The 23,521-nt window shown below is 42.5% G+C and overlaps 1 protein-coding gene across 2 annotated transcripts; it reads left to right on the top strand.

Annotated features, from left to right (window-relative positions):
* Positions 1-42: 42 nt before the first annotated feature.
* On the top strand, positions 43-22,330 carry LOC311114236 (uncharacterized protein). Of its 2 annotated transcripts, none has more exons than XM_084189499.1 (6): positions 43-147; positions 6,738-6,768; positions 6,909-6,974; positions 7,090-7,249; positions 12,821-12,950; positions 20,281-22,330. In XM_084189499.1, exons 3-6 carry the CDS (start codon positions 6,955-6,957, stop codon positions 20,499-20,501), a joined length of 531 nt encoding a protein of 176 aa, XP_084045625.1. In that variant the 5' UTR covers positions 43-147; positions 6,738-6,768; positions 6,909-6,954; the 3' UTR covers positions 20,502-22,330. The 2 variants fall into 2 exon arrangements, with proteins under 2 accessions (XP_084045625.1, XP_084045624.1); XM_084189498.1 differs by having other exon boundaries at positions 113-229.
* Positions 22,331-23,521: the final 1,191 nt, after the last annotated feature.

Below are 23,521 nucleotides of genomic sequence, written 5' to 3'. Positions count from 1 at the left end.
GTCAATGGTAGTGGGCGTGGTATGTTGTGACGCAATGCTAATGTCGTTCGTGTGGGGCGTTCCTTGTGGTGACTGCAGTCCGCAGCTAGAGCCTCGCCCCTCCCTCATCGCTAACCAGCTCAGCGCTCAACGTGAGCAGCAGTCAAGGTAGGATGGTCAAACAAATGGGTGCTAAATAAAGGACTTCAAACAATTTTTTGGAAGGATTACAAACTTCGGAAATTGACAGGTAGTTGGATTACCTCGGCATGAGGATAACATCAGACAGTGTTTGATTAAATCGTTGATGTTTAGCTAAACTAGCTAGCTGGCTAATGTCCTGCAAGCCACACAGCTAAAGGAAAACAACATGATAAGCCTGGGTAGCGGTTCTAGATGATTTAACGTAAACTAGCTAAATTACTTGGCTGATACGGTAAATTGTTAGTTATGCTTAGCCACAAATACTTAAACCAGAAACGTTTCACCATTGTATTAACTAACTAGCTGGTTACCTAAGTTTAGTAGCTAAGTAGCCAACTAACACGATACAAACAACAGGCACTGGCCAGTTGGCTAACGAATTAGTATCTAGCTAGCTACTGTAGCTAGTTACCCTTTCTTGTAAGAAATGCTTGCTAGCTAGTTCCTATTTAGATTGGAAATGTAACACATACTGTAACTAGCTAACGTTTAGACTGTTTTTGATATTTATAGCTAGCTAGTTTTCTAGCTGGCATACTTTTTTTGTATAGTTAACGGTTAACATTAATGGAGTAGCTAGTTCATTATCAGTTATGCATGCAACACAATGCACAACTCTAGATTTCATACTCATATTGTTTGATTTCTTCTGCTCGCTCTAACGCTTAAACGACTTAAGCTATAAACACGAAACCAACTTCCAAATGTCCAGACTGCCCCAATTTAGATAGCTTGAGAAAATGTTTTGGATATTAATGCTTTTGTACTACAACAATATTTAAATGAGTTCCCAATACATTTCAGTGGCAATGAAGTGCCATAGATTTGTATGGGCAAAATTGGGAAATTTGGGCGTGTATCGCCTCTTACGCAATCAACGCCAACCAACGTTGAGATGTTCAGACTGACCCAACATAGATTGCCTGTGTTTATACTTTTTGAACTATAACTATTTTAAATGTTAATAAAAGCTCTGTAGTCTTGAATGGGAAGTATTTGGATATGCCACTGCTCTTACACGGTTTAAGTTATCAACGCCAAACTAACGTTGAGATGTTCAGACTGACCCAATTTAGATAGCTTGCGTTCAGATTTTCTTAATGATATTTATATATTTATAAATATAACCATTTAAAATGTGCATAAATTAACATGGGTTTGAATTAGACTGTATTACAGTGGTAGCTAATTAAAATGGTCCTACTCCTTGGCCAATTAAGCTATAAGACCAACTTTAAAACGTTCAGGCTATCCTAACTTCAAATTCTTCAAGATCTTTATCAACTATAATTATACAAATTAGCATAAACTAACCAACCCACAGTAACTCTTGAACATTCAAGCTAGAGACACCAAACCAACTTTCACATGCTAACCACACCTGAGCTACATCCCTGCTGGCGTAGCGGTGCAAAATACATTTACACATACAGTTGAAGTCGGACGTTTACATACACTTAGTTTGGAGTCATTAAAACTCATTTTTCAACCACTCCACTAATTTCTTGTTTTTTTTATTTATTTATTTTACCTTTATTTAACTAGGCAAGTCAGTGAAGAACACATTCTTATTTACAATGACGGCCTACACCGGCCTAACCCGGACGACGCCTCAAGCACTGAGATGCAGTGCCTTAGACCGCTGCGCCACTCGGGAGCCCAGTTTACAAACTATACATTTTAGTCATTTAGCAGACGCTCTTATCCAGAGCGACTTACAGTTAGTTAGTGCATACATTATTATTATATTTTGTTTTTTTTCATACCCCCTGTGGGGCCATGCTCTATCAACTGAGCTACATCCCTGCCGGCCATTCCCTCCCCTACCCTGGACGACGCTGGGCCAATTGCGCGCCGCCCCATGGTTCTCCCGGTCACGGCCGGCTACGACAGAGCCTGGATTCGAACCACTGCGCCACTCGGGAGACCACCTATAGTTTTGGAATGTCGGTTAGGACATCTACTTTGTGCATGACACAAGTAATTATTCCAACAATTGTTTACAGACAGATTATTTCACTTATAATTTACTGTATCACAATTCCAGTGGGTCAGAAGTTTACATACACTAAGTTGACTGTGCCTTTAAACAGCTTGGAAAATCCCAGAAAATGATGTCATGACTTCTGATAGGCTAATTGACATAATTTGAGTCAATTGGAGGTGTACCTGTGGATGTATTTCAAGGCCTACCTTCAAACTCAGTGCCTCTTTGCTTGACATCATGGGAAAATCAGCCAAGACCTCAGGAAGAAAATTGTAGACCTCCACAAGTCTGGTTCATCCTTTGGAGCAATTTCCAGACGCCTGAAGGTACCACTTTCATCTGTACAAACAATAGTACGCAAGTATATAAACAGCATGGGACCACGCAGCCTTCATACCGCTCAGGAAGGAGATGCGTTCTGTCTCCTAGAGATGAACGTACTTTGGTGTGAAAAGTGCAAATCAATCCCAGAACAACAGCAAAGGACCTTGTGAAGATGCTGGAGGAAACAGGTACAAAAGTATCTATATCCACAGTAAAACAAGTCCTATATCGACATAACCTGAAATGCCGCTCAGCAAGGAAGAAGCCACTGCTCCAAAACCACCATAAAAAAGCCAGACTACGGTTTGCAACTGCACATGGGGACAAAAATCGTACTTTTTGGAGAAATGTCCTCTGGTCTGATGAAACAAAAATAGAACTGTTTGGCCATAATGACCATTGTTATGTTAGGAGGAAAAAGGGGCAGGCTTGCAAGCCGAAGAACACCATCCCGACCGTGAAGCAGGGGGTGGCAGCATCATGCTGTGGGGGTGCTTTGCTGCAGGAGGGACTGGTGCACTTCACAAAATAGATGGCATCATGAGGAAGGAAAAGTATGTGGATATACTGAAGCAACATCTCAAGACATCAGTCAGGAAGTTAAAGCTTGGTCGCAAATGGGTCTTCCAAATGGACAATGACCCCAAGCATACTTCCAAAGTTGTGGCAAAATGGCTTAAGGACAACAAAGTCAACATATTGGAGTGGCCATCACAAAGCCCTGACCTCAGTCCTATAGAAAATGTGTGGGCAGAACTGAAAAAGCGTGTGCGAGCAAGGAGGCCTACAAACCTGACTCAGTTACACCAGCTCTGTCAGGAGGAATGGGCCAAAATTGACCCAACTTATTGTGGGAAGCTTGTGGAAGGCTACCCGAAACATTTGACCCAAGTTAAACAATTTAAAGGCAATGCTGCCAAATACTAATTGAGTATGTAAACTTCTGACCCACTGGGAATGTGATGAAAGAAATAAGAGCTGAAATAAATAATTCTCTCTTCTATTATCCTGACATTTCACATTCTTAAAATAAAGTGGTGATCCTAACTGACCTAAGACAGGGAATTTGTACTAGGATTAAATGTCAGGAAGTGTGAAAAACTGAGTTTAAATGTATTTGGCTAAGGTGTATGTAAACTACCGACTTCAACTGTACATGTTATTCAATCATTGCACCCACACTGCTCGCGCCCGTCTGCATAGCCAGGCGCTAAAATAGAACTTGGTCCCGCCTCTCCCATCTCCTCATTGGCTTTTAGGAGCATATACCCACGTGGGTGATTAAAAGATGAACTGAGGTCCACACTCCAGTCCAGTTGGTGGTGGTAATGCACCTTAAAGTTGGTTGCTAACCGCCATATAAAGTCCAAAGATGAAGGAGGAGAGATTACTAGAAACTAACTAGGTTTCCCCTTTTATCTGTAGATTAATTGTCGGAGTAGAGAACCTTGTGCATTTCAGGTAAAATAACAACCCAATGTTTATATATCAGGACAAATTAGCTAGCAACAGCAAGCTAGCTAGCTAAATTGCTATAAATGTTTAATGTTTTTTTTACCTGTCCCCAAATTAATATAGTTGGTTCAGAGTTCATTTAGATATTTCAACCTTTGTGTCCTGATCTCGTCTGGTGTGGGTGAACAAAATCAACATGCACGTGAAGGCGCACGCAGGTGGTCAGTCTATCCTAAATTGTAATTCTTTCAAACTTCTATCAACTATAATAAACTCAGCAAAAAAAGAAATGTCCTCTCACTGTCAACTGCGTTTATTTTCAGCAAACTTTAACATGTGTAAATATTTGTATGAACATAAGACACAACAACTGAGACATAAACTGAACAAGTTCCACAGACATGTGACTAACAGAAATTGAATAATGTGTCGCTGAACAAAGGGGGGGGGGTCAAAATCAAAAGTAACAGTCAGTATCTGGTGTGGCCACCAGCTGCATTAAGTACTGCAGTGCATCTACTCCTCATGGACTGCACCAGATTTGACCGTTCTTGCTGTGAGATGTTACCCCACTCTTCCACCAAGGCACCTGCAAGTTCCCGGACATTTCTGGGGGGAATGGCCCTAGCCCTCACCCTCCGATCCAACAGGTCCCAGACGTGCTCAAATCGATTCAGATCCGGGCTCTTCGCTGGTCATGGCAGAACACTGATATTTCTGTCTTGCAGAAAATCACGCACAGAACGAGCAGTATGGCTGATGGCATTGTCATGCTGGAGGGTCATGTCAGGATGAGCCTGCAGGAAGGGTACCACATGAGGGAGGAGGATGTCTTCCCTGTAACGCACAGCTTTGCAATTGCCTGCAATGACAACAAGCTCAGTCCGATGATGCTGTGACACACCGCCCCAGACCATGACGGACACTCTACCTCCAAATCGATCCTGCTCCAGAGTACAGGCTTCTGTATAACGCTCATTCCTTTGACGATAAACGCGAATCCAACCATCACCCCTGGTGAGATAAAACCGTGACTCGTCAGTGAAGAGCACGTTTTGCCAGTCCTGTCTGGTCCAGCGACGGTGGGTTTGTGCCCATAGGCGACATTGTTGCCGGTGATGTCTGGTGAGGACCTGCCTTACAACAGGCCTACAAGCCCTCAGTCCAGCCTCTCTCAGCCTATTGCAGAAAGTCTGAGCGCTGATGGAGGGATTGTGCGTTCCTGGTGTAACTCTGGCAGTTGTTGTTGCCATCCTGTACCTGTCCCGCAGGTGTGATGTTCAGATGTACCGATCCTGTGCAGGTGTTCTTACACTTGGTCTGCCACTGCGAGGATGATCAGCTGTCCGTCCTGTCTCCCTGTAGCGCTGTCTTAGGCGTCTCACAATACGGACATTGCAATTTATTGCCCTGGCCACATCTGCAGTCCTCATGCCTCCTTGCAGCATGCATAAGGCACGTTCACGCAGATGAGCAGGGACCCTGGGAATCTTTCTTTTGGTGTTTTTCAGAGTCAGTAGAAAGGCCTCTTTAGTGTCCTAAGTTTTCATAACTGTGACCTTACTTGCTGCTTCTTCTTCTTCAATGAGGTTTAATGGCGGTTGGCATCCATTTTGTTGCATTACCGCCACCTACTAGACTGGAGTACAACTCCTTAATATTTTGTTTGAAAAATAAAATAAAGAAAAACCCTACCATCTAACACTACACTCACAAATTCAAAAATATTATTAATAATGAACACCACCCTTCTCCACTATTTAAATATATTCAACCTTAATTGCCTACCATCTGTAAGCTGTTAGTGTCTTAACGACCGTTCCACAGGTGCATGTTCATGAATTGTTTATGGTTCATTGAACAAGCATGGGAAACAGTGTTTAAACCCTTTACAATGAAGATCTGTGAAGTTATTTGGATTTCTACTAATTATCTTTGAAAGACAGGGTCCTGAAAAAGGGACCTTCCTTTTTTTGCTGAGTTTATATACATTTATATTAAATAACTCACCACCAGTAACTCTTGAACTATTCAAGCTAGAGACACCAAACCAACTTTCACATCTTCAGGCTATCCTATCAATCAATCGGTCCTTCACAAGCTAGCATGCACACCACATTTTTTTCAGGAAATGTACTTTTCTAGTTTTACAATTTGATGTTGGATTGTCCCTCACCCTGAAAGTAGTGTATGGGCCAGGAGAAACAAATCCATGGTTCAGTTTGCTTTAAACAGCCACTACAAACATCAGCCACCACAAGCTAACAATAAATGGAAGTGATGGGGGGGGGGGGGGGGGGTGTGAGTATGTGAGCATGTTTTGCTTTAAAATGGCTAAATCACCTTTAAGTGATTGGAATTAATTTGAGGTGATTTGAACATTATTTTTTGTAAACATGCTCACATGCCCAAATCACTTCCATAGATGTTTAGCTTATGGTGGCTAAGGTTAGCTGAAGTTTGTAGTGGATGTTTATAGAAAACTGAACCTTGGATTATAGTTTCTCTTGGCCCATAGACTACTTTCAGGATGAGGAACCATCTAACATCACGTTGTAAAATAGTGAACTACTCCTTTAACTCGTTGTGCTTTCAGTGGTTGACAGGCTAGCCAGCTACTTGGATTGTTTAAGAAGCTAAAGTTACATTGATTGTTTAGGGGAAGTATCTAAATAACCGGCTGTAGTTTGAAGTGCCTCTCCCACAAGTTAATGGTGTTTAAAACCATGTCATCTGTCTTTGATGGATGTTGAACTGTTGCTCACATTGTGCCACATGTCTCTTGCAGATCGAAGGGGACTCCTTTATTCTTCACAGAGGTGAGGTAGCTATGGTTTCCATTCAAGTTCTCCATTTGGGTTTACACTAAACAATTTCTCTCAGCCGTCTTATTTCAGAATAACACACACGCTGGGCTGTGCCTCAAATGTCTAAACACTACTTTGGTGTTGTGTTTCAGGGACCATCATTTTTTTTACCATGATCTGGTGACTATTGATCTCAATATGGAGTTGTACTGGTACATGTAAGTAACTTTTAATTCTAGTTTTCTTCCATTCACTTTCAAACACTTGATTCGATGTGGTTTTGAACAACATGGAGTTCAACGTTCTTTGCTACTGTACATCTCTCTCTTTCAGAGTGGTCATCATATTCATCGTCATCAAGATCTTCTTCTACGTGTGCTGGTACCGCTCGCGTCAGAGACAGCTGGCCGCGTACCTCAACAACCCTCGTAATTCCCAGATAGTTATCGTGGGAGGGAGGGCCTACGTGCATCAGATGTATGAGAGACAGAACGTAAGTAGCAAAGCGTGCAGGAGTCCCTCTGTTATTGACAGGCCACAAAACACAGGCTGAGCTGATATACACATAATTGTATATGAATTGGCAATCAATTTGAGTTTTTGTAGGGAGAGGGCATCCTGTCTGAGGCATGGCTCTCATCCTGTCTGAGGCGTGGCTCTCATCCTGTCTGAGGCGTGGCTCTCATCCTGTCTGAGGCGTGGCTCTCATCCTGTCTGAGGCATGGCTCTCATCCTGTCTGAGGCATGGCTCTCATCCTGTCTGAGGCATGGCTCTCATCCTGTCTGAGGCATGGCTCTCATCCTGTCTGAGGCATGGCTCTCATCCTGTCTGAGGCATGGCTCTCATCCTGTCTGAGGCATGGCTCTCATCCTGTCTGAGGCATGGCTCTCATCCTGTCTGAGGCATGGCTCTCATCCTGTCTGAGGCATGGCTCTCATCCTGTCTGAGGCATGGCTCTCATCCTGTCTGAGGCATGGCTCTCATCCTGTCCAGGGCCTAAATTTAACAACCGCCACCTGCCAAATGTGGGTACATTTTGGCATTGGCAGGTAAGATGTCTATTTCACCAGCCTCGTTGGCGGGTGGCAAGGGCTCCTCAGTGGGAGCATTTCACTCGCATTTGTGAATAAAAATAATCAAGTATGATCACATTTATAGTAAAATAAATGCTGCAGTAGCTTTATTCAAAGTACTTCTGCCATTTTGTTTCATAACTGGTCAATCAATCACACAAAGTCAGGTAGCTTAGTGGTTAATAGCGTTGTGCCAGTAACCGAATGGTCGCTGGTTCTAATCCCAGAGCCGACTAGGTGAAAAATCTGTCTGTGCCCTTGAGCAAGGCACTAAACCCTAATTGCTCCTTTAAGTCGCTCTGGATAATAGCGTCTGCTAAATGACTAAAATGTAAACGTAAACTACAAATCCTATATAGCCTATTCCACCTCGCTCTGCAATACTGCCTGGCTGGGGGCTGTACGCACGTGAAGAGCTGAGTGAAAGATTCATTTTTAGAAGTGCTGCGCACAGACATAAAAGTTGGTCTAATTTACTTGAAACGAAAGTCTTCTGAAGTGAGACTTTGTCCTTGTGTTTCTTGGCTATTTACATTGTTTTGTTCACAAGCTAGGTTGTTTTTCTATGTTTGAGTTTCAACTGCTAGAGAAGAGAGGACCACGCTTCTACTAGTCAGACTCAATCTCACAGGCACAAACATGACTCCAGTCGCGCTACCACGGTAACCTCCCGCCCTTAAAGGGGCAGGTGAACATTTTTGTCTCATCTGTGATATTTTGGTTAAAAGACTTCAGGTCACAATTTTTTTTTTTTTAACTATTCCACATGAGTTACTTCTTACTAGTAATACATGTATTGTTTTAGAAACATTACATAGCGTGTTGGTGTAATTTTTGCAGCAAGTATTTGGGCTGGTAAAAAATCTGAGTGGCTGGTAGATTGTTTTAATCTACCTGCCACAGTGGCTGGTGGACCACAATACCCCATATAGACTCTGGTTCCAGTCATTCACAGGGAAGCATATCATAGATTGGGGAGTAAACAGGAAGAGGTCAGGAGGGTTGCTAAAGTTTGCCTGTTCAGAGGTGTGTGTCAGTGTGTGGGGGCGAGCTGTTTGCTTTCCTGACTGCTTGGTGGTTTTAGATGAGTCACTTTCACTGTGAATGACTGACTGAGAATGGGATGCTTTCTCACCGTGTGTCAATTACTCAACTTCCAAGCAGTCCTGTGGTGTTTAACAGCAGACTGACACTTTGTTTAGTTGCCGTGGTGTGTGTACGAACCGCACGTACGTGTTTGTGTGTCTGTATATATGATAGTGCTGAGTGATTTAGTGCTTTTTGAGAGTTCGGTTTAAAAAATAATAATATTAACGGTGTAAAATGTAGGTTTCGATTATTATTTTTTACAATAAATTGCATGATGTGGGTTGAATGCTATAACAACACATAATAAAATAGTTGGAGATGGTTGCTGTACATTACTGCTTATCACTTATTAGGCTCTAGCTATCATTTACTCATATTACTTTACTTAAATACAATATTTGGGTTGTGTATATTACACATTAGTTTTTTTAGTATGAAGATGACTTCATTATTTCATTAATAAAACCCTAGTGGTGGTAGTGACTGCCCATTACTGCATATCACTTATTAATAAACCATCCTTTATTCACATTTTACTTTAATGAAATATTGCAGTTGATCATCATCATCATCGTCGTCATCTCTGCTCAGGAAGTAGCAGCCAGCCATACATCTCTGGGGGTCTCTAAAGAGGAATCATAGTTATGCTAGTAGCCTAGCTCTCAGATGAGATCACTATTTCAATAGTGAAAGTAAATAAGGAATACTCTTAAGACCGCCGAGTAACAACTGTCAATTCAAAATCCAGTCTGTCCCTCCTTTCCAGTCCTCGTCACTAGTTACCACAGCCACAAAGTCATACACCCCGCCAATTTCCACAATTCATCTTCTTAAAATGTGATTTTAAAGCTAACCATAACCACACTGCTAACCTTATGCCTAACCTTATATTAAGACCAAAAATCATTTTTTTTTCATGAATTCTTACCATATAGCCAATTTTGACTTTTTGGCTGTGCTGTCTAGTAGAAACCCTTCCTGTCCTTGTCTGCCGGCCCCACAGGCTTGCCTGGGCAAGAACCAGACAGCTATAGGCACAATGGATTGTTGTCATTATAGTTAATTACCACGTTCTCCACACTTAACTATGGTGAAAACTACACCTTCTTACAACATCCCATAGTTCATGCTTGATTTGATTAGCCTCTAGAGAAACGTTGGGATCAGAAAAAAAACACAAACTAAATGGAATTCAAATAATTTAACTGTCGGTCAATTAGTTATTTAAAAACCGAAAATAAACTGAAGTTTCGGCTAATCGCTCAGCACTAGTATATGCTTAGCATTTCGCTACACCCGCAATAACATCTGCTAAATATGTGTATGTGACCAATACAATTAGATTTGATTTGCTTATGTACGTGGGTCTCAGAACCTTTGTGAAGCGGTGTAAGGGGCTACAGTGAATGTGTGAGAGCCAGTGTTAGAGGTGGTGTTTCTACCGGTCACTGTCCAGCACTTGTCAAATCTAAACCAAGCCTGTGAAAGTCTTTGAGCCAATAGGAACAGCTAAAATGGACAGGGAAAGAGAAGAGCTCCAGAGGAGTGGCAAGCCAGAATAGGTCCCCTGATCTCAAGTATTCAGAAATCTGCCTATTGAATCAAACCAAATTGTCAAATATATTTTATTGGTCACATACACATATTTAGCAGATGTTATTGTGGGTTTAGCGAAATGCTTGTGTTCCATTTAGATGCAATGCTATCTGTTTAGATATGTAAACAATTTAGTGGTAAGAAAACATTCCAATCTTTCATGGAACCTTTGAGAAGAGGACCACCCCCTGTACATTTTAGTCATTTAGCAGACGCTCTTATCCAGAGCGACTTACATGAGCAATTAGGGTTAAGTGCCTTGCTCAAGGGAACATCGACAGATTTTTCACCTAGTCGGCTCGGGGGATTAGAACCAGCGACTTTTCGGTTACTGGCACAACGCTCTTAGCCACTAAGCTACCTGCCGCCCCATTTTGTTTCCTGGAGTTTTCAAAGTGACATTCATGCAACTTTCCTCTCTGCATCCCTTTGTTGTACTGGCCAGGGACTCCTCCCAAAACGCCAAGTGTTACCTTGTGTTGTATATGGACTAATATCTCCAGAACCACTGGCCTGTGACTGTGATAACTGACGCTTTGATGTTTTCATAGACAAGTCTGGGAGAAGACTTCAATACCCAGATTGCATTATACAAACTCTGACATCAGTCCTCCTTCCAGTAAGCTCTGCCGTTGTGTTCTACAGCTTCTTTCCTAGAACACCTGGAAGCAATCTCCATGAATCAGAACCCTGGCTCCCAACATTCTGAGGGAACACATTCAACATCTCTCTCCATCTTGACTCTACTGTCCCTTCTTTTTAATAGTGCTCAAAAACAGTTCCATACTAGCCTGGCCTAGGTCATATCCTTCTGATTGACTGGATAGAGAGAGCAGTGTTATGCTAAGCAATAGTGCCTGAAGGACTGTAAAATGCTATGTTACTCAAACAAGCATGTCGAAGTTTATGTCCGGGCCCAAAGTCGTTAGGCTACTTTCAGAGTGAATGATCTTCTAACTAGGTCGACGTGCACACCATAACGATGATGCTTTATTACTGACCCTGCCCCGCCATTTACTGAATTACTATAGGTGCCACTTGTTTTCTAGATGGGGTTTTTAGGCTATTTATAGCGTTGTTAGGACTAGCTTTCTCATAGCGGAAATGCCTTCATTGTAAGAATGAGGCCTGTAGTGGTTAAGGGGAGATTCCAGCCTCTAGCTAGCTCTTCTAGGAAGCTGTCCCCAGTAATGACCTTACTGGGTCTGATTTTAGAATGCATCTGATTTAGAATGCATCTGATTTAGAATGCATCTGATTTAGAATACATCTGATTTAGAATACATCTGATTTAGAATGTCATCTGATTTAGAATGTCATCTGCTTTAGAATGTCATCTGATTTTGAACATGTTGGAGACCATGCACACACAAGCCACTTCTGGTTTGGATTCTGTTACTGTGTTTGGACCTGTAATGAAACGGCTCTACTAGGAAACCCAAGTTCAAGTCATTGTAGAGGAGGAAAAACCCCCCGAAGTTCTGTTAGGCTGGAATTAGAATGTAGTTGTGTGCTGTGGACAGAACAGAGCCCAGGTACAACTGAGTGTTGTGAGCCTGTGATTCCACACGGTCCTTCTCTGCCACACCCCAGTTAGCTAGCTTTCATGACCTGTTGCATTCCACTCCGAGCCTTTACTGCCTCAGTGCTTTAGTACAACCCCTCTCTGGCTCACCTCCCCCTTCTTCTCTTCTTCCTCTAATCTCCCTTCAGTCTTCTAAACCATGATGCTCCCTGTTTAGATTTGAATGGAATGTGCAGCGAGGAGGCCCCAGAGCCATCCTTAACTCCAGCAGGCAGGCAGCAGCCCCACTGAAAGGGCTCTGGAGAGAGACCAGCGGGAGACCAGAGACAGAGGTTGTGTCTCAAACAGTACCCTATTCCTTTAATAGGACACTGCTTTAGACCAGGGCCCGTGTAGTCCCCCTGTAGCTCAGTTGGTAGAGCATGGCGCGTGCAACGCCAGGGTTGTGGGTTCGTTTCCCACGGTGGGCCAGTATGAAAAATGTATGCACTCACTTAACTGTAAGTCGCTCTGGATAAGAGCGTCTGCTAAATGACTAAAATGTAAAATGTAATGTCCACTAAGTAGGGAATATGGAGCCATTTGGGACACAGTTAGAGAGGGAGGGAGAGAGAGAGATGCAGGGTGCAGATTCTGTCTTTTGCATACTAGTGAGCTTTAGTTTCTGTTTGTGTTCATCGTTACGTTCCGGTTGACCTCGAAAGTGTGTGTGCGTGCGCAGTGCGCCTGTGTGTATATGTGGTAATAATTCCTGTTCTCGCTCTCTGTCTCCCCCCCCAGACGTCTATCTGGCCCAGTTGGTATGGGGTTCAGGATGAGGGATCAGTGGGCGAGCCTTCCGCCTCCCTCCCCACGGCAGCATCCTTCTCTCACCTGGACATGCCTCCACCATACGAAGCTGTCTCCGGAGGTAAACACACACACACACACACACACAGGATATGGTTAGGTGAAAAGATGGCGCTGCAGGAAATTGATCGTAGAAACACCACTGAAGGTCATACATGTCTTATCTGAAGGGGCTGCACCTAGAGAGAGTTGATTGCCTTTAACTAATGAATATGCATAAATACTACTACTTCATAGGGCTGTCTTCAGCCTGTAGGATTTGGTAGGAGGTCTTCACGACTAGCCTACATTCAACTGTAATTCAGCCCACTTGGCTAACTCTATGCCTAATTCAGCTATCCTGATTCTGGGGACTTTTGCAACAGAAAACATTAAAAAATGAGAACAACTTTATTTTTGGACAAGTTTGGTTCCTAGTGAACACGACCCAGGAGAGAAAAGGTCCACATCTCCCAGGATAATAGCCCTGCTTGGCTGGCTCTGTGGTACCACATCTCCCAGGATACAGTGCCTTGCAAAAATATTCATCCCCCTTGGCGTTTTTCCTATTTTGTTGCATTACAACCTGTAATTTTATTTTTATTTGGATTTCATATAATGGACATACACAGAAGTCACATAATTAGTTCAAGTCCACCTGTGTGCAAAGTGTCACATGATCTCAGTATATAAACACCTGTTCTGAAAGAGTCCCAGAGTCTGCAACACCACTAAGCAAGGGGCACCACCAAGCAAGCGGCACCATGAAGACCAGGGAGCTCTCCAAACAGGTCAGGGACAAAGATGTGGAGAAGTACAGATCAGGGTTGGATTATTAAAAAAATATCCTAAAGTTTGAACATCCCTACTGAGCACCATTTTTAAATCCATTATTAAAAAATTGAAAGAATATTGCACCACAACAAACCTGCCAAGAGAGGGCCGCCCACCAAAACTCATGGACCAAGCAAGAAGGGCATTAATCAGAGAGGCAACAAAGAGGCCAAAGATAACCCTGAAGGAGCTGCAAAGTTCCACAGTGGAGTTGGAGTATCTGTCCATAGGACCACTTTAAGCCGTACACTCCACAGAGCTGGGCTTTACGGAAGAGTGGCCAGAAAAGTTCGCCAAAAGGCATGTGGGAGACTCTCCAAACATATGGAAGAAGGTACTCTGGTCAGATGAGACTAAAATTGAGCTTTTTTGCCATCAAGGAAAACGCTATGTCTGGTGCAAACCCAACACCTCTCATCACCACAGTGAAGCATGGTGGTGGCAGCATCATGCTGTGGGGATATTTTTCATCGGCAGGGACTGGGAAACTGGTCAGAATTGAAGGAATGATGGAAGGCGCTAAATAAAGGGAAATTCTTGAGGGAAAGCTGTTTCAGTCTTCCAGAGATTTGAGACTGGGATGGAGGTTCACCTTCCAGCAGGACAATGACCCTAAGCATACTGCTAAAGCAACACTTGAGTGGTTTAAGGGGAAACATTTAAATGTCTTGGAATGGCCTAGTCAAAGCCCAGACCTCAATCCAATTGTGAATATGTGGTATGACTTAAAGATTGCTGTACACCAGCGGAACCAATCCAACTTGATGGAGCTGGAGCAGTTTTTTCCTTGAAGAATGGGCAAAAATCCCAGTGACTAGATTATTAAGTTTATAGAGACATACCCCAAGAGACTTGCAGCTGTAATTGCTGCAAAAGGTGGCTCTACAAAGTCTTGACTTTGGAGGGGCGAATAGTTATGCACGCTCAAGTTTTCTGTTTTTTTGTCTTATTTCTTGTTTGTTTCACACAACAACAAAAAAATGTTGCATCTTCAAAGTGGTAGGCATGTTGTGTAAATCAAATGATATGAACCACCCCTAAAATATATTTTAATTCCAGGTTGTAAGGCAACAAAACAGGATAAATGCCAAGGGGGATGAATACTTTCACAAACCACTGTAATAGCCCTGCTTGGCTGGCTCTGTGGTACCACATCTCCCAGGATAATAGCCCTGCTTGGCTGGCTCTGTGGTACCACATCTCCCAGGATAATAGCCCTGCTTGGCTGGCTCTGTGGTACCACATCTCCCAGGATAATAGCCCTGCTTGGCTGGCTCTGTGGTACCACATCTCCCAGGATAATAGCCCTGCTTGGCTGGCTCTGTGGTACCACATCTCCCAGGATAATAGCCCTGCTTGGCTGGCTCTGTGGTACCACATCTCCCAGGATAATAGCCCTGCTTGGCTGGCTCTGTGGTACCACTGGCAACAGGCTTGTTTTAACCCGTCACAACCACACTGCTGCCAAAGGGGGCATATTCTACCGCTGTTGAAAAGAGTGATTACGCACATCGACTTAACATGAGCTGGGTACAAAAATATGACTCACTGGTTGCTCTTCTCAGAAGGGCTCTTTAGTGATGACACCATTATTTAGGTCAGTATGGTCTGTGTCAGTTTAAAATGTTTTCACAACTAAACTGATGCTACCTGTCCCAGTCCCATGTGATTCCACTAGTGGATCCTGACCACATTTTATTGAGACACTACACTATAGGAACAAAAAGGAAGTCACAAAATGGTACTGTAGTAGCTAGCCCTATTTAAAATGGACGAGGACTTCCCTGCTTGGCTTCACTGTGACTTAGATCTTTAGTGCTTAGATCACCTGCCAACACCTCACCCTCAGTGACTGTGTGTGTGTCTGCTGTATCAAAGACAGCCTCACCCCCGCAGATCTCTTCATGATCACAAATGATCACAGAGCCGCCTCCTCCACTCACACATGATCACAGAGCCGCCGCCTCCACTCACACATGATCACAGAGCCGCCGCCTCCACTCACACATGATCACAGAGCCGCCTCCTCCACTCACACATGATCACAGAGCCGCCTCCTCCACTCACACATGATCACAGAGCCGCCTCCTCCACTCACACATGATCACAGAGCCGCCTCCTCCACTCACACATGATCACAGAGCCGCCTCCTCCACTCACACATGATCACAGAGCCGCCTCCTCCACTCACACATGATCACAGAGCCGCCAACCTCCACTCACACATGATCACAGAGCCGCCGCCTCCACTCACATTGGCGAAATTTGATTGCACCAGCCCATACGTCCATCACCAATGAATACACTATAAAAACACAAGGACACACAGACACTGAAAGCAGCACATCATCAATGAATGTATGAAGACGTTTCTTTATGTTCATTGATGTGCTGCTTTTGGTGTCTGTCTCCTTGTTGTTTTCATAGTGTTTATTGGTGATCGATGTATGGGCTGGTGCAATCAAATTTCCCCCTTTAGGCTTGGGGGAGGGGAAGCTGATCCTAGATCTGTACTTCGTTCCTGAGAACTAGAACGCCGGCCTACAAGCCAGTGGCAGGAGGAAGCACTAGCTAAAGCAATGGGCAGGAGGAAGCACTAGCTAAAGCAATGGGCAGGAGGAAGCACTAGCTAAAGCAATGGGCAGGAGGAAGCACTAGCTAAAGCAATGGGCAGGAGGAAGCACTAGCTAAAGCAATGGGCAGGAGGAGGCACTAGCTAAAGCAATGGGCAGGAGGAAGCACTAGCTAAAGCAATGGGCAGGAGGAAGCACTAGCTAAAGCAATGGGCAGGAGGAAGGTTGAATAAGACAGGTACATTTGACAATGTGTTTATAAAGAAAGGGACCAGGACGGACTGTGGGTTTAAAACTGTTTTTTCTCGTTACACTATCTGGTATTATTTATCATTTATGTTGTGCTGTTTACACTGTTCTAAATTGTCAGACATTTTATTAATAATAACCCTCCTTTTTCCTTGATTTCCTTATTGTTATTATTATGATCATTGTATAAACACCATCGAGCTGTAGGCCTAAGAGCGCCTCCTGTTTAGTCTTAATACCGTAACTTACTTATGCCTATATTTCAATACTTATATAGGCTATCAACCATTTGGAGATGTGACATGCAATCAAGCGTTTTAGTTTTAAAATAAAATAATAAAGCGACCATTGAACAATTAGCGTAAAACAATAAATAGGCCTAACCCGTTCCATTTCGGAAATTGCGTTAACGAATGAATGCGACTGTTTTTAGTATTTGGCTTTACCATTAAAAAATATATATATATATATATATGTACAACAGACTCTGGTGCGCTTATTTATTTAGTGTTTACATTGTTCCAAACAATGATATTGTAATCTAATTGTAATCTGTTTGCACCATACCTTATTTTTCTTAATCTCCAGTATTTTCCACAGCTAGTCAAATGTATTCCACACATCTGACTTCCCCTTTACCTCCTGAGCAACCAGTAAACATTCCCCTTTACCTCATGCGCAACCAGTAAACATTTCCCTTTACCTCCTGCGCAACCAGTAAACATTCCCCTTTACCTCCTGTGCAACCAGTAAACATTCCCCCGTTTCGAGTTTTATTTGTCACGTCCTCTGTGTCCATTTTGCTGTCACGTGTTACGGTGTTCAGACTTCGTTTAAACCAATTTATTGATGTGATTGTGATATGCTATAGGTCAGGCCCCATTGGGCACGTGCATGCAAAGCAGACATGTTTCATGTAAAGAGAGCAAGGGGATAGGGAATGTTTTTAGAAATTTAATTAGCAAATGAGGGATTTCGGTATCAGCTTTTCAGTAAGAAAATTGCTGTAATTATGTTAATGTTAATTATTAGCTTCAGCAACACGGACAGCACTGTACACACTGATGTTCTGTGGTAGTCAATGCAGCAGGGAGGAGAGGGAGACAACTGGTGCTAGTCACACATTCACTCGCTGTATTTTTGTTTTTAATTCTGAGCCCGGCCCGGCACAATCAAATCAATTGCGGTCAGACTCCCTCTAGTCATTTGTGTCTTTTTTAATTATTTCATCAAACAGTTTGCTTAAAGCATCAGACAATCTCAGTGCATATAGTTGATTTTGATTCAAACACATAGGATGTGTCTATGTGGGGAAAAAATACACGTTTTAACATTTCAACCAATCGATTGGTCGGGAAAAAAAATGTTTGTACTACTTGCCTGGTTTGGAATATTTGTGTTCTGTACAGGCTTCCTTTTCACTCTGTCAATTATGTTAGTATTTTGGAGTAACTACAATGTTGATCCATCCTCAGTTATCTCCTATCACAGCCATTCAACTCTGTAACTGTTTTAAAGTCACCATTGTCCTCATGGTAAATTCCCTGAGCGGTTTCCTTCCTCTCCGGCAACTGACGTAGGAAGGACACCTGTATCTTTGTAGTGACTTGGTGTATTGCTACACCATCCACATTGTAATTAATAACTTCATGCTCAAAGGGATTTCTTTGTTTTTATATCCATCTACTAATAGGTGCCCTTCTTTGCGAGGCATTGGAAAACATCCCTTGTCTTTGTAGTTTAATCTGTGTTTGAAATTCCCTGCTTGTCTGAGTGATCTTACAGATAATTGTATATGTGGGGTACAGAGATGAGGTAGTCATTCAAAAAATCATGTTAAACACTATTATTGCACACAGTGAGTCCATGCCACTTATGTGACTTGTTAAGCAACTTTTCACTCCTGAATTTATTTAGGCTTGCCATAACAAAGGGTTTGAATATGTATTGACTAATATGTAAACATTTCGGAAAACATAATTACACTTTGACATTATGGGGTATTGTGTGTAGGTACAGTTGAAGTCGGAGGTTTACATACACCTTAGCCAAATACATTTAAACTCAGTTTCACACTTCCTGACATTTAATCCTAGTACAAATTCCCTGTCTTAGGTCAGTTAGGATCACCACTTTATTTTAAGAATGTGAAATGTCAGAATAATATTAGAGTGATTTATTTCAGCTTTTATTTATTTAATCACATTCCCAGTGGGTCAGAAGTTTACATACACTCAATTAGTATTTGGTAGCATTGCCTTTAAATTGTTTAACTTGGGTCAAACGTGTCGGGTAGCCTTCCACAAGCTTCCCACAGTAAGTTGGGTGAATTTTGGCCCATTCCTCCTGACAGAGCTGGTGTAACTGAGTCAGGTTTGTAGGCCTCCTTGCTCGCACACGCTTTTTCAGTTCTGCCCACACATTTTCTATAGGACTGAGGTCAGGGCTTTGTGATGGCCACTCCATTACCTTGACTTTGTTGTCCTTAAGCCATTTTGCCACAACTTTGGAAGTATGCTTGGGGTCATTGTCCATGTGGAAGACCCATTCGCGACAAAGCTTTAACTTCCAGACTGATGTCTTGAGATGTTGCTTCAATATATCCACATAATTTTACTTCCTCATGATGCCATCTATTTTGTGAAGTGCACCAGTCCATCCTGCAGCAAAGCACCCCCACAGCATTATGCTGCCACCCCGTTCTTCACGGTTGGGATGGTGTTCTTCGGCTTGCAAGCCTTCCCCTTTTTCCTCAAAACATACAGACCAGAGGACATTTCTCCAAAAAGTATGATCTTTGTCCCCATGTGCAGTTGCAAACCGTAGTCTGGCTTTTTTATGGTGGTTTTGGAGCAGTGGCTTCTTCCTTGCTGAGTGTTCTTTCAGGTTATGTCGTATAGGACTCGTTTTACTGTGGATATAGATAGTTTTGTACCTGTTTCGTCCAGCATCTTCACAAGGTCCTTTGCTGTTGTTCTGGGATTGATTTGCACTTTTCCCACCAAAGTACATTCATCTCTAGGAGACAGAATGCGTCTCCTTCCTGAGCGGTATGACGGCTGCGTGGTCCCATGGTGTGTATACTTGCGTACTATTGTTTGTACAGATGGACGTGGTACCTTCAGGCGTTTGGAAATTTCTCCCAAGGATGAACCAGACTTTTCTTTAGATTTTCCCATGATATCAAGCAAAGAGACACTGAGTTTGAAACACATCCACAGGTACACCTCCAATTGACTCAAATGATGTCAATTAGCCTATCAGAAGCTTCTAAAGCAATTACATCATTTTTTGGAATTTTCCAAGCTGTTTAAAGGCACAGTCAACTTAGTGTATGTAAACTTCTGACCAACTGGAATTGTGATACAGTGAATTATAAGTGATATAATCTGTCTGTAAACAATTGTTGGAAAAATTATGTCCTAACCGACTTGCCAAAACTATAGTTTGTTAACAAGAAATCTGTGGAGTGGTTGAAAAACTAGTTTTTATGACTCCAACCTAAATGTATGTAAACTTCCGACTTCAACTGTAGATCGGTGACACAAATATATCTCAATTTAATCTATTAAATTCAGGCTATAACACAACAAAATGTAGAAAAAGTCAAGGGGTTTGAATACTTTCTGAAGGCACTGTACTGTGCAGCCTACCAAGGCAACATTATTTAGTTGCTTTCCCTGTTGACTGCACTCAAAGATTTTCACTTCACTTCCTGTATTTCTGCTTGCTGACCTCTGACCTCTGACCCCACAGCTGATGACCTGAAGCCTCCTCCGTACAGTGAGGTTGCCCAGAGCGACGACTTCGACGCATCTCGCCACGCCTCTCTCCCCCTTCTCCCTCCCCCTCTATTTGAGGGCGAGGACTCTGCCAGCATCATAAGCGAGGCCCCGCCTCCATACACACCCAGCCCCAATCGGCAGGAGGGTCCCGTCAACCCCAGCCAATCACATTCAGAGGACCGACCCAGCTAGACCCATCACAAATCCTGCTGCCGACCGACTCTTTACCCGCCTTTCCAAGTGATGCCCTCCTCCCTGCCATCTAACCTCAGCGATCTCTGCCAGCTATGCTCTCACTAAACCAAGAGGGCAGACTTTGTTTTTGTTTTCTAGGTTTTAAAAAGGTTGTTTTCTATTTTCTACTGTCTGAAAGGGATTTTATTGTGGTCATTGATATGATAATTAATAAAATATAATGTGGTGGAGTTGATGGGAGTTTGACTCTGCTGGACTGCTGCGCCTCTGGAACACCCCACTGCCTCATGGGAAGGAAAGATGTACACAGCAGCCAGCAGCAGAGAGGAGAAATAATGCAACAATGTCCTTCAGTCCAGTGCTGTGTCGTCCAGTGCTGTGTCCTCCAGTCCAGTGCTGTGTCCTCCAGTCCAGTGCTCCCCATCAGAGGTGTATACTGAACACCCTTTCAGAAACTGATTTAAAAGACTGTTCTACGGATCTTTATAACGTCCAACAGCATTTTCCTTGGAGATTTAGAGAAGGATGTCGATTAATTTCCAAGAAATCTACTGAAAAGAATGTTGGAAATAATGTAGTTGATCATAATGGTTATTCTACAATCATCACAATAATGAGTAACATCTTCAGTCCATCGTAGCTTCACGCTCTCGTCACTTGTCAGTGGCTTGGTTAGAACTTAACCACGTGTATAATTATGTCATTTTCTGTTATTGTCTCACCCCGTGGGCCAGGAGTTTTTCCCAACCAAAAGCTCTGGACCTAAAGCCTATAACTAGGGTCCAGAGGTTTTGCTTGTCAGGTCATGTTACTCCAGAGAAACTCTAAGCCCTAGTCGTCTCCATTCACTGGATATGGGAGATGTCATGCGATTGCTACAGTCTCGTTGCATTTACCATAACCCCATTGGAACGTGTAGACTATAGTTTTGTCCCAATCACATCGCCTTCCTCCCTATAACTGCATTTTGTTCTCTTCATTGGTTTGAAAGGAAATGACTAGTATAAGTTGGTGGAAACTCTCTCTAGCACATGCCCTCCACCAGTCCAATGCTTTTAGCTATATGGGAGGTAGGGAAAGAATGCATGATTCAGGGGAAATAAGATATTGTGACACCCTAAGTATCCCAACTATCTGGTTCCTTCCTTCCCACGGCTGTTAATGGATGAGCTAAGGGGCTTTATGATGACCACTCTGCAGAGGTCTCTGGTGTGTACACAAACAATAATGGTGTAGAATGTGTGGTAAAAAGTACTATGGGAAAGTAAACTAATGAGACCCGTTTTGAAACATGTCTATAAGCATAGAATAGAAAGGTTGCCGATGGCTTTAGATGTTATTGTTACATGATTGTCCTCCATTTTGTGATAACGACTCTGTGTGTCCGTCCCAGATTCGTAACCTCGCCTCATTGGCCTTACTCTATACAGTTATTAGTATTGAGTTACTTCATTCAACATCTCTGCACATGGTTGGAACCAAATAAAGACCAACACCTTGATTTACACACTTCATAATATAGCAGGTTTCTGGCCGATTAACGAGCTAGGTTATTTGAAAATGTTTCATTGTGATGTTCATCCCTGTGGTTTAAGTGCTAGACATGTCAAACCATCCCAAACAAGTAGCCTTATGCATTATGGGGTTTGATTCTGCATTTCAGAGACTTGATTTTATTGTTGGGAATTTTGGGGATTAATTAATTGTACATTAAACATATGTTCATGTCTCGTTTCTGGTGTGTCTGTCTTTTCACAGGTCAAATGTAATTGTCACATTGAGTACGTTGTTCTACAAATAAAGTTGCAGTTCTAAAGGATTCATGATTTGGTATCCATTGCTTTATTTAAAATTCCTTCCGGTTTTGTTGACAATCGAGCAAATATTTCCTCCCCGCCTCCTGTCCACTATTCCACCTCAACCAGTATTGTTATGTTGAGCCACTAGGGGGGAGTATTGCTCCATGTTTGATTTCAACCAAGCCTCTGTGGCATGGAGTAGCATGCTCTACGTTTACAGTTTACATTTTAGTAATTTAGCAGATGCTCTTATCCAGAGCGACTTACAGTTAGTGAGTGCATACATTTTTCATACTCTACATGAACCACCAGTTGAAGATTTTCCACATTGTTCCTCAAAGCCAGTCTATAGGGTATGATTATTGGTATATCCTTTTTGTATTCCTCTTGAGGGATGGAGCAAATTCCATTCAGATTACTCAGATTATTCATGAATAGTGGATTTTAAAAAATGATGGCCCATTTCAGTCAAAAACAAAAGTTAACTCTACCCCCCAAAAAATAAAAAAATAAGAAAGAAAAAAAAAAAATAATAATTGTAAAGTGGTTATCCCACTGGCTATAAGGTGAATGCACCTATTTGTAAGTCGCTCTGGATAAGAGCGTCTGCTAAATGACGTAAATGTAAATGTAATGTATGTTCATGCGTGGGTGAGTGCTGCCTATAATGAGCAGTAAACAGCATACAGTCAATGCCAGACTGAGGTGTAGATGGCAGTTATGGTTTCACCCAGCACACCATGCTAATGCTACTGTCTGCCACCTGTTAAAAATCCACTCAATGTTTTATTTTAATTAGCAGGACAAATAAATTACCCCCAAAAGAATACAATCACATATGCAATTAGTCTTTGAATATGTTTGATAAAAACCTTTTCAGTTGAGACACCTAATTGTTAGATGGAAACTTTACAAACTAGCCGTGTGGCTACAAACTAATTAAATGTCACAGATATCTCATAGTTTTCTCACTTCGATTAATCTTATCTAGTTGAGAATTCCCATTAATCAACCACATCAATGTTAGGTAGTGTAGGTGTAGAAATTAAAGAGTTGTGTGTGCTGTGTTTGTCCTTGTATGAGATATTTAAGACCATCTACAGGGCTGAAAAGCCTCAGAATCACAGCAGTGACTGGAATGTGTTTCAGACAGACACTCAAGGCCACAATGTTTTTGATTCTTCTTCCTGAAACTTTGGGTTGGAGCTGGAGATATGC

The sequence above is a fragment of the Coregonus lavaretus genome (genome assembly GCF_964263955.1).
Source record: "Coregonus lavaretus genome assembly, contig: HAP1_SCAFFOLD_1659, whole genome shotgun sequence".
In the NCBI taxonomy this organism is placed as follows: Eukaryota; Metazoa; Chordata; class Actinopteri; order Salmoniformes; family Salmonidae; genus Coregonus; species Coregonus lavaretus.
The sequence above is the reverse complement of the archived record's forward strand: the minus strand, read 5'-3'. Positions and strand labels throughout refer to the sequence as shown.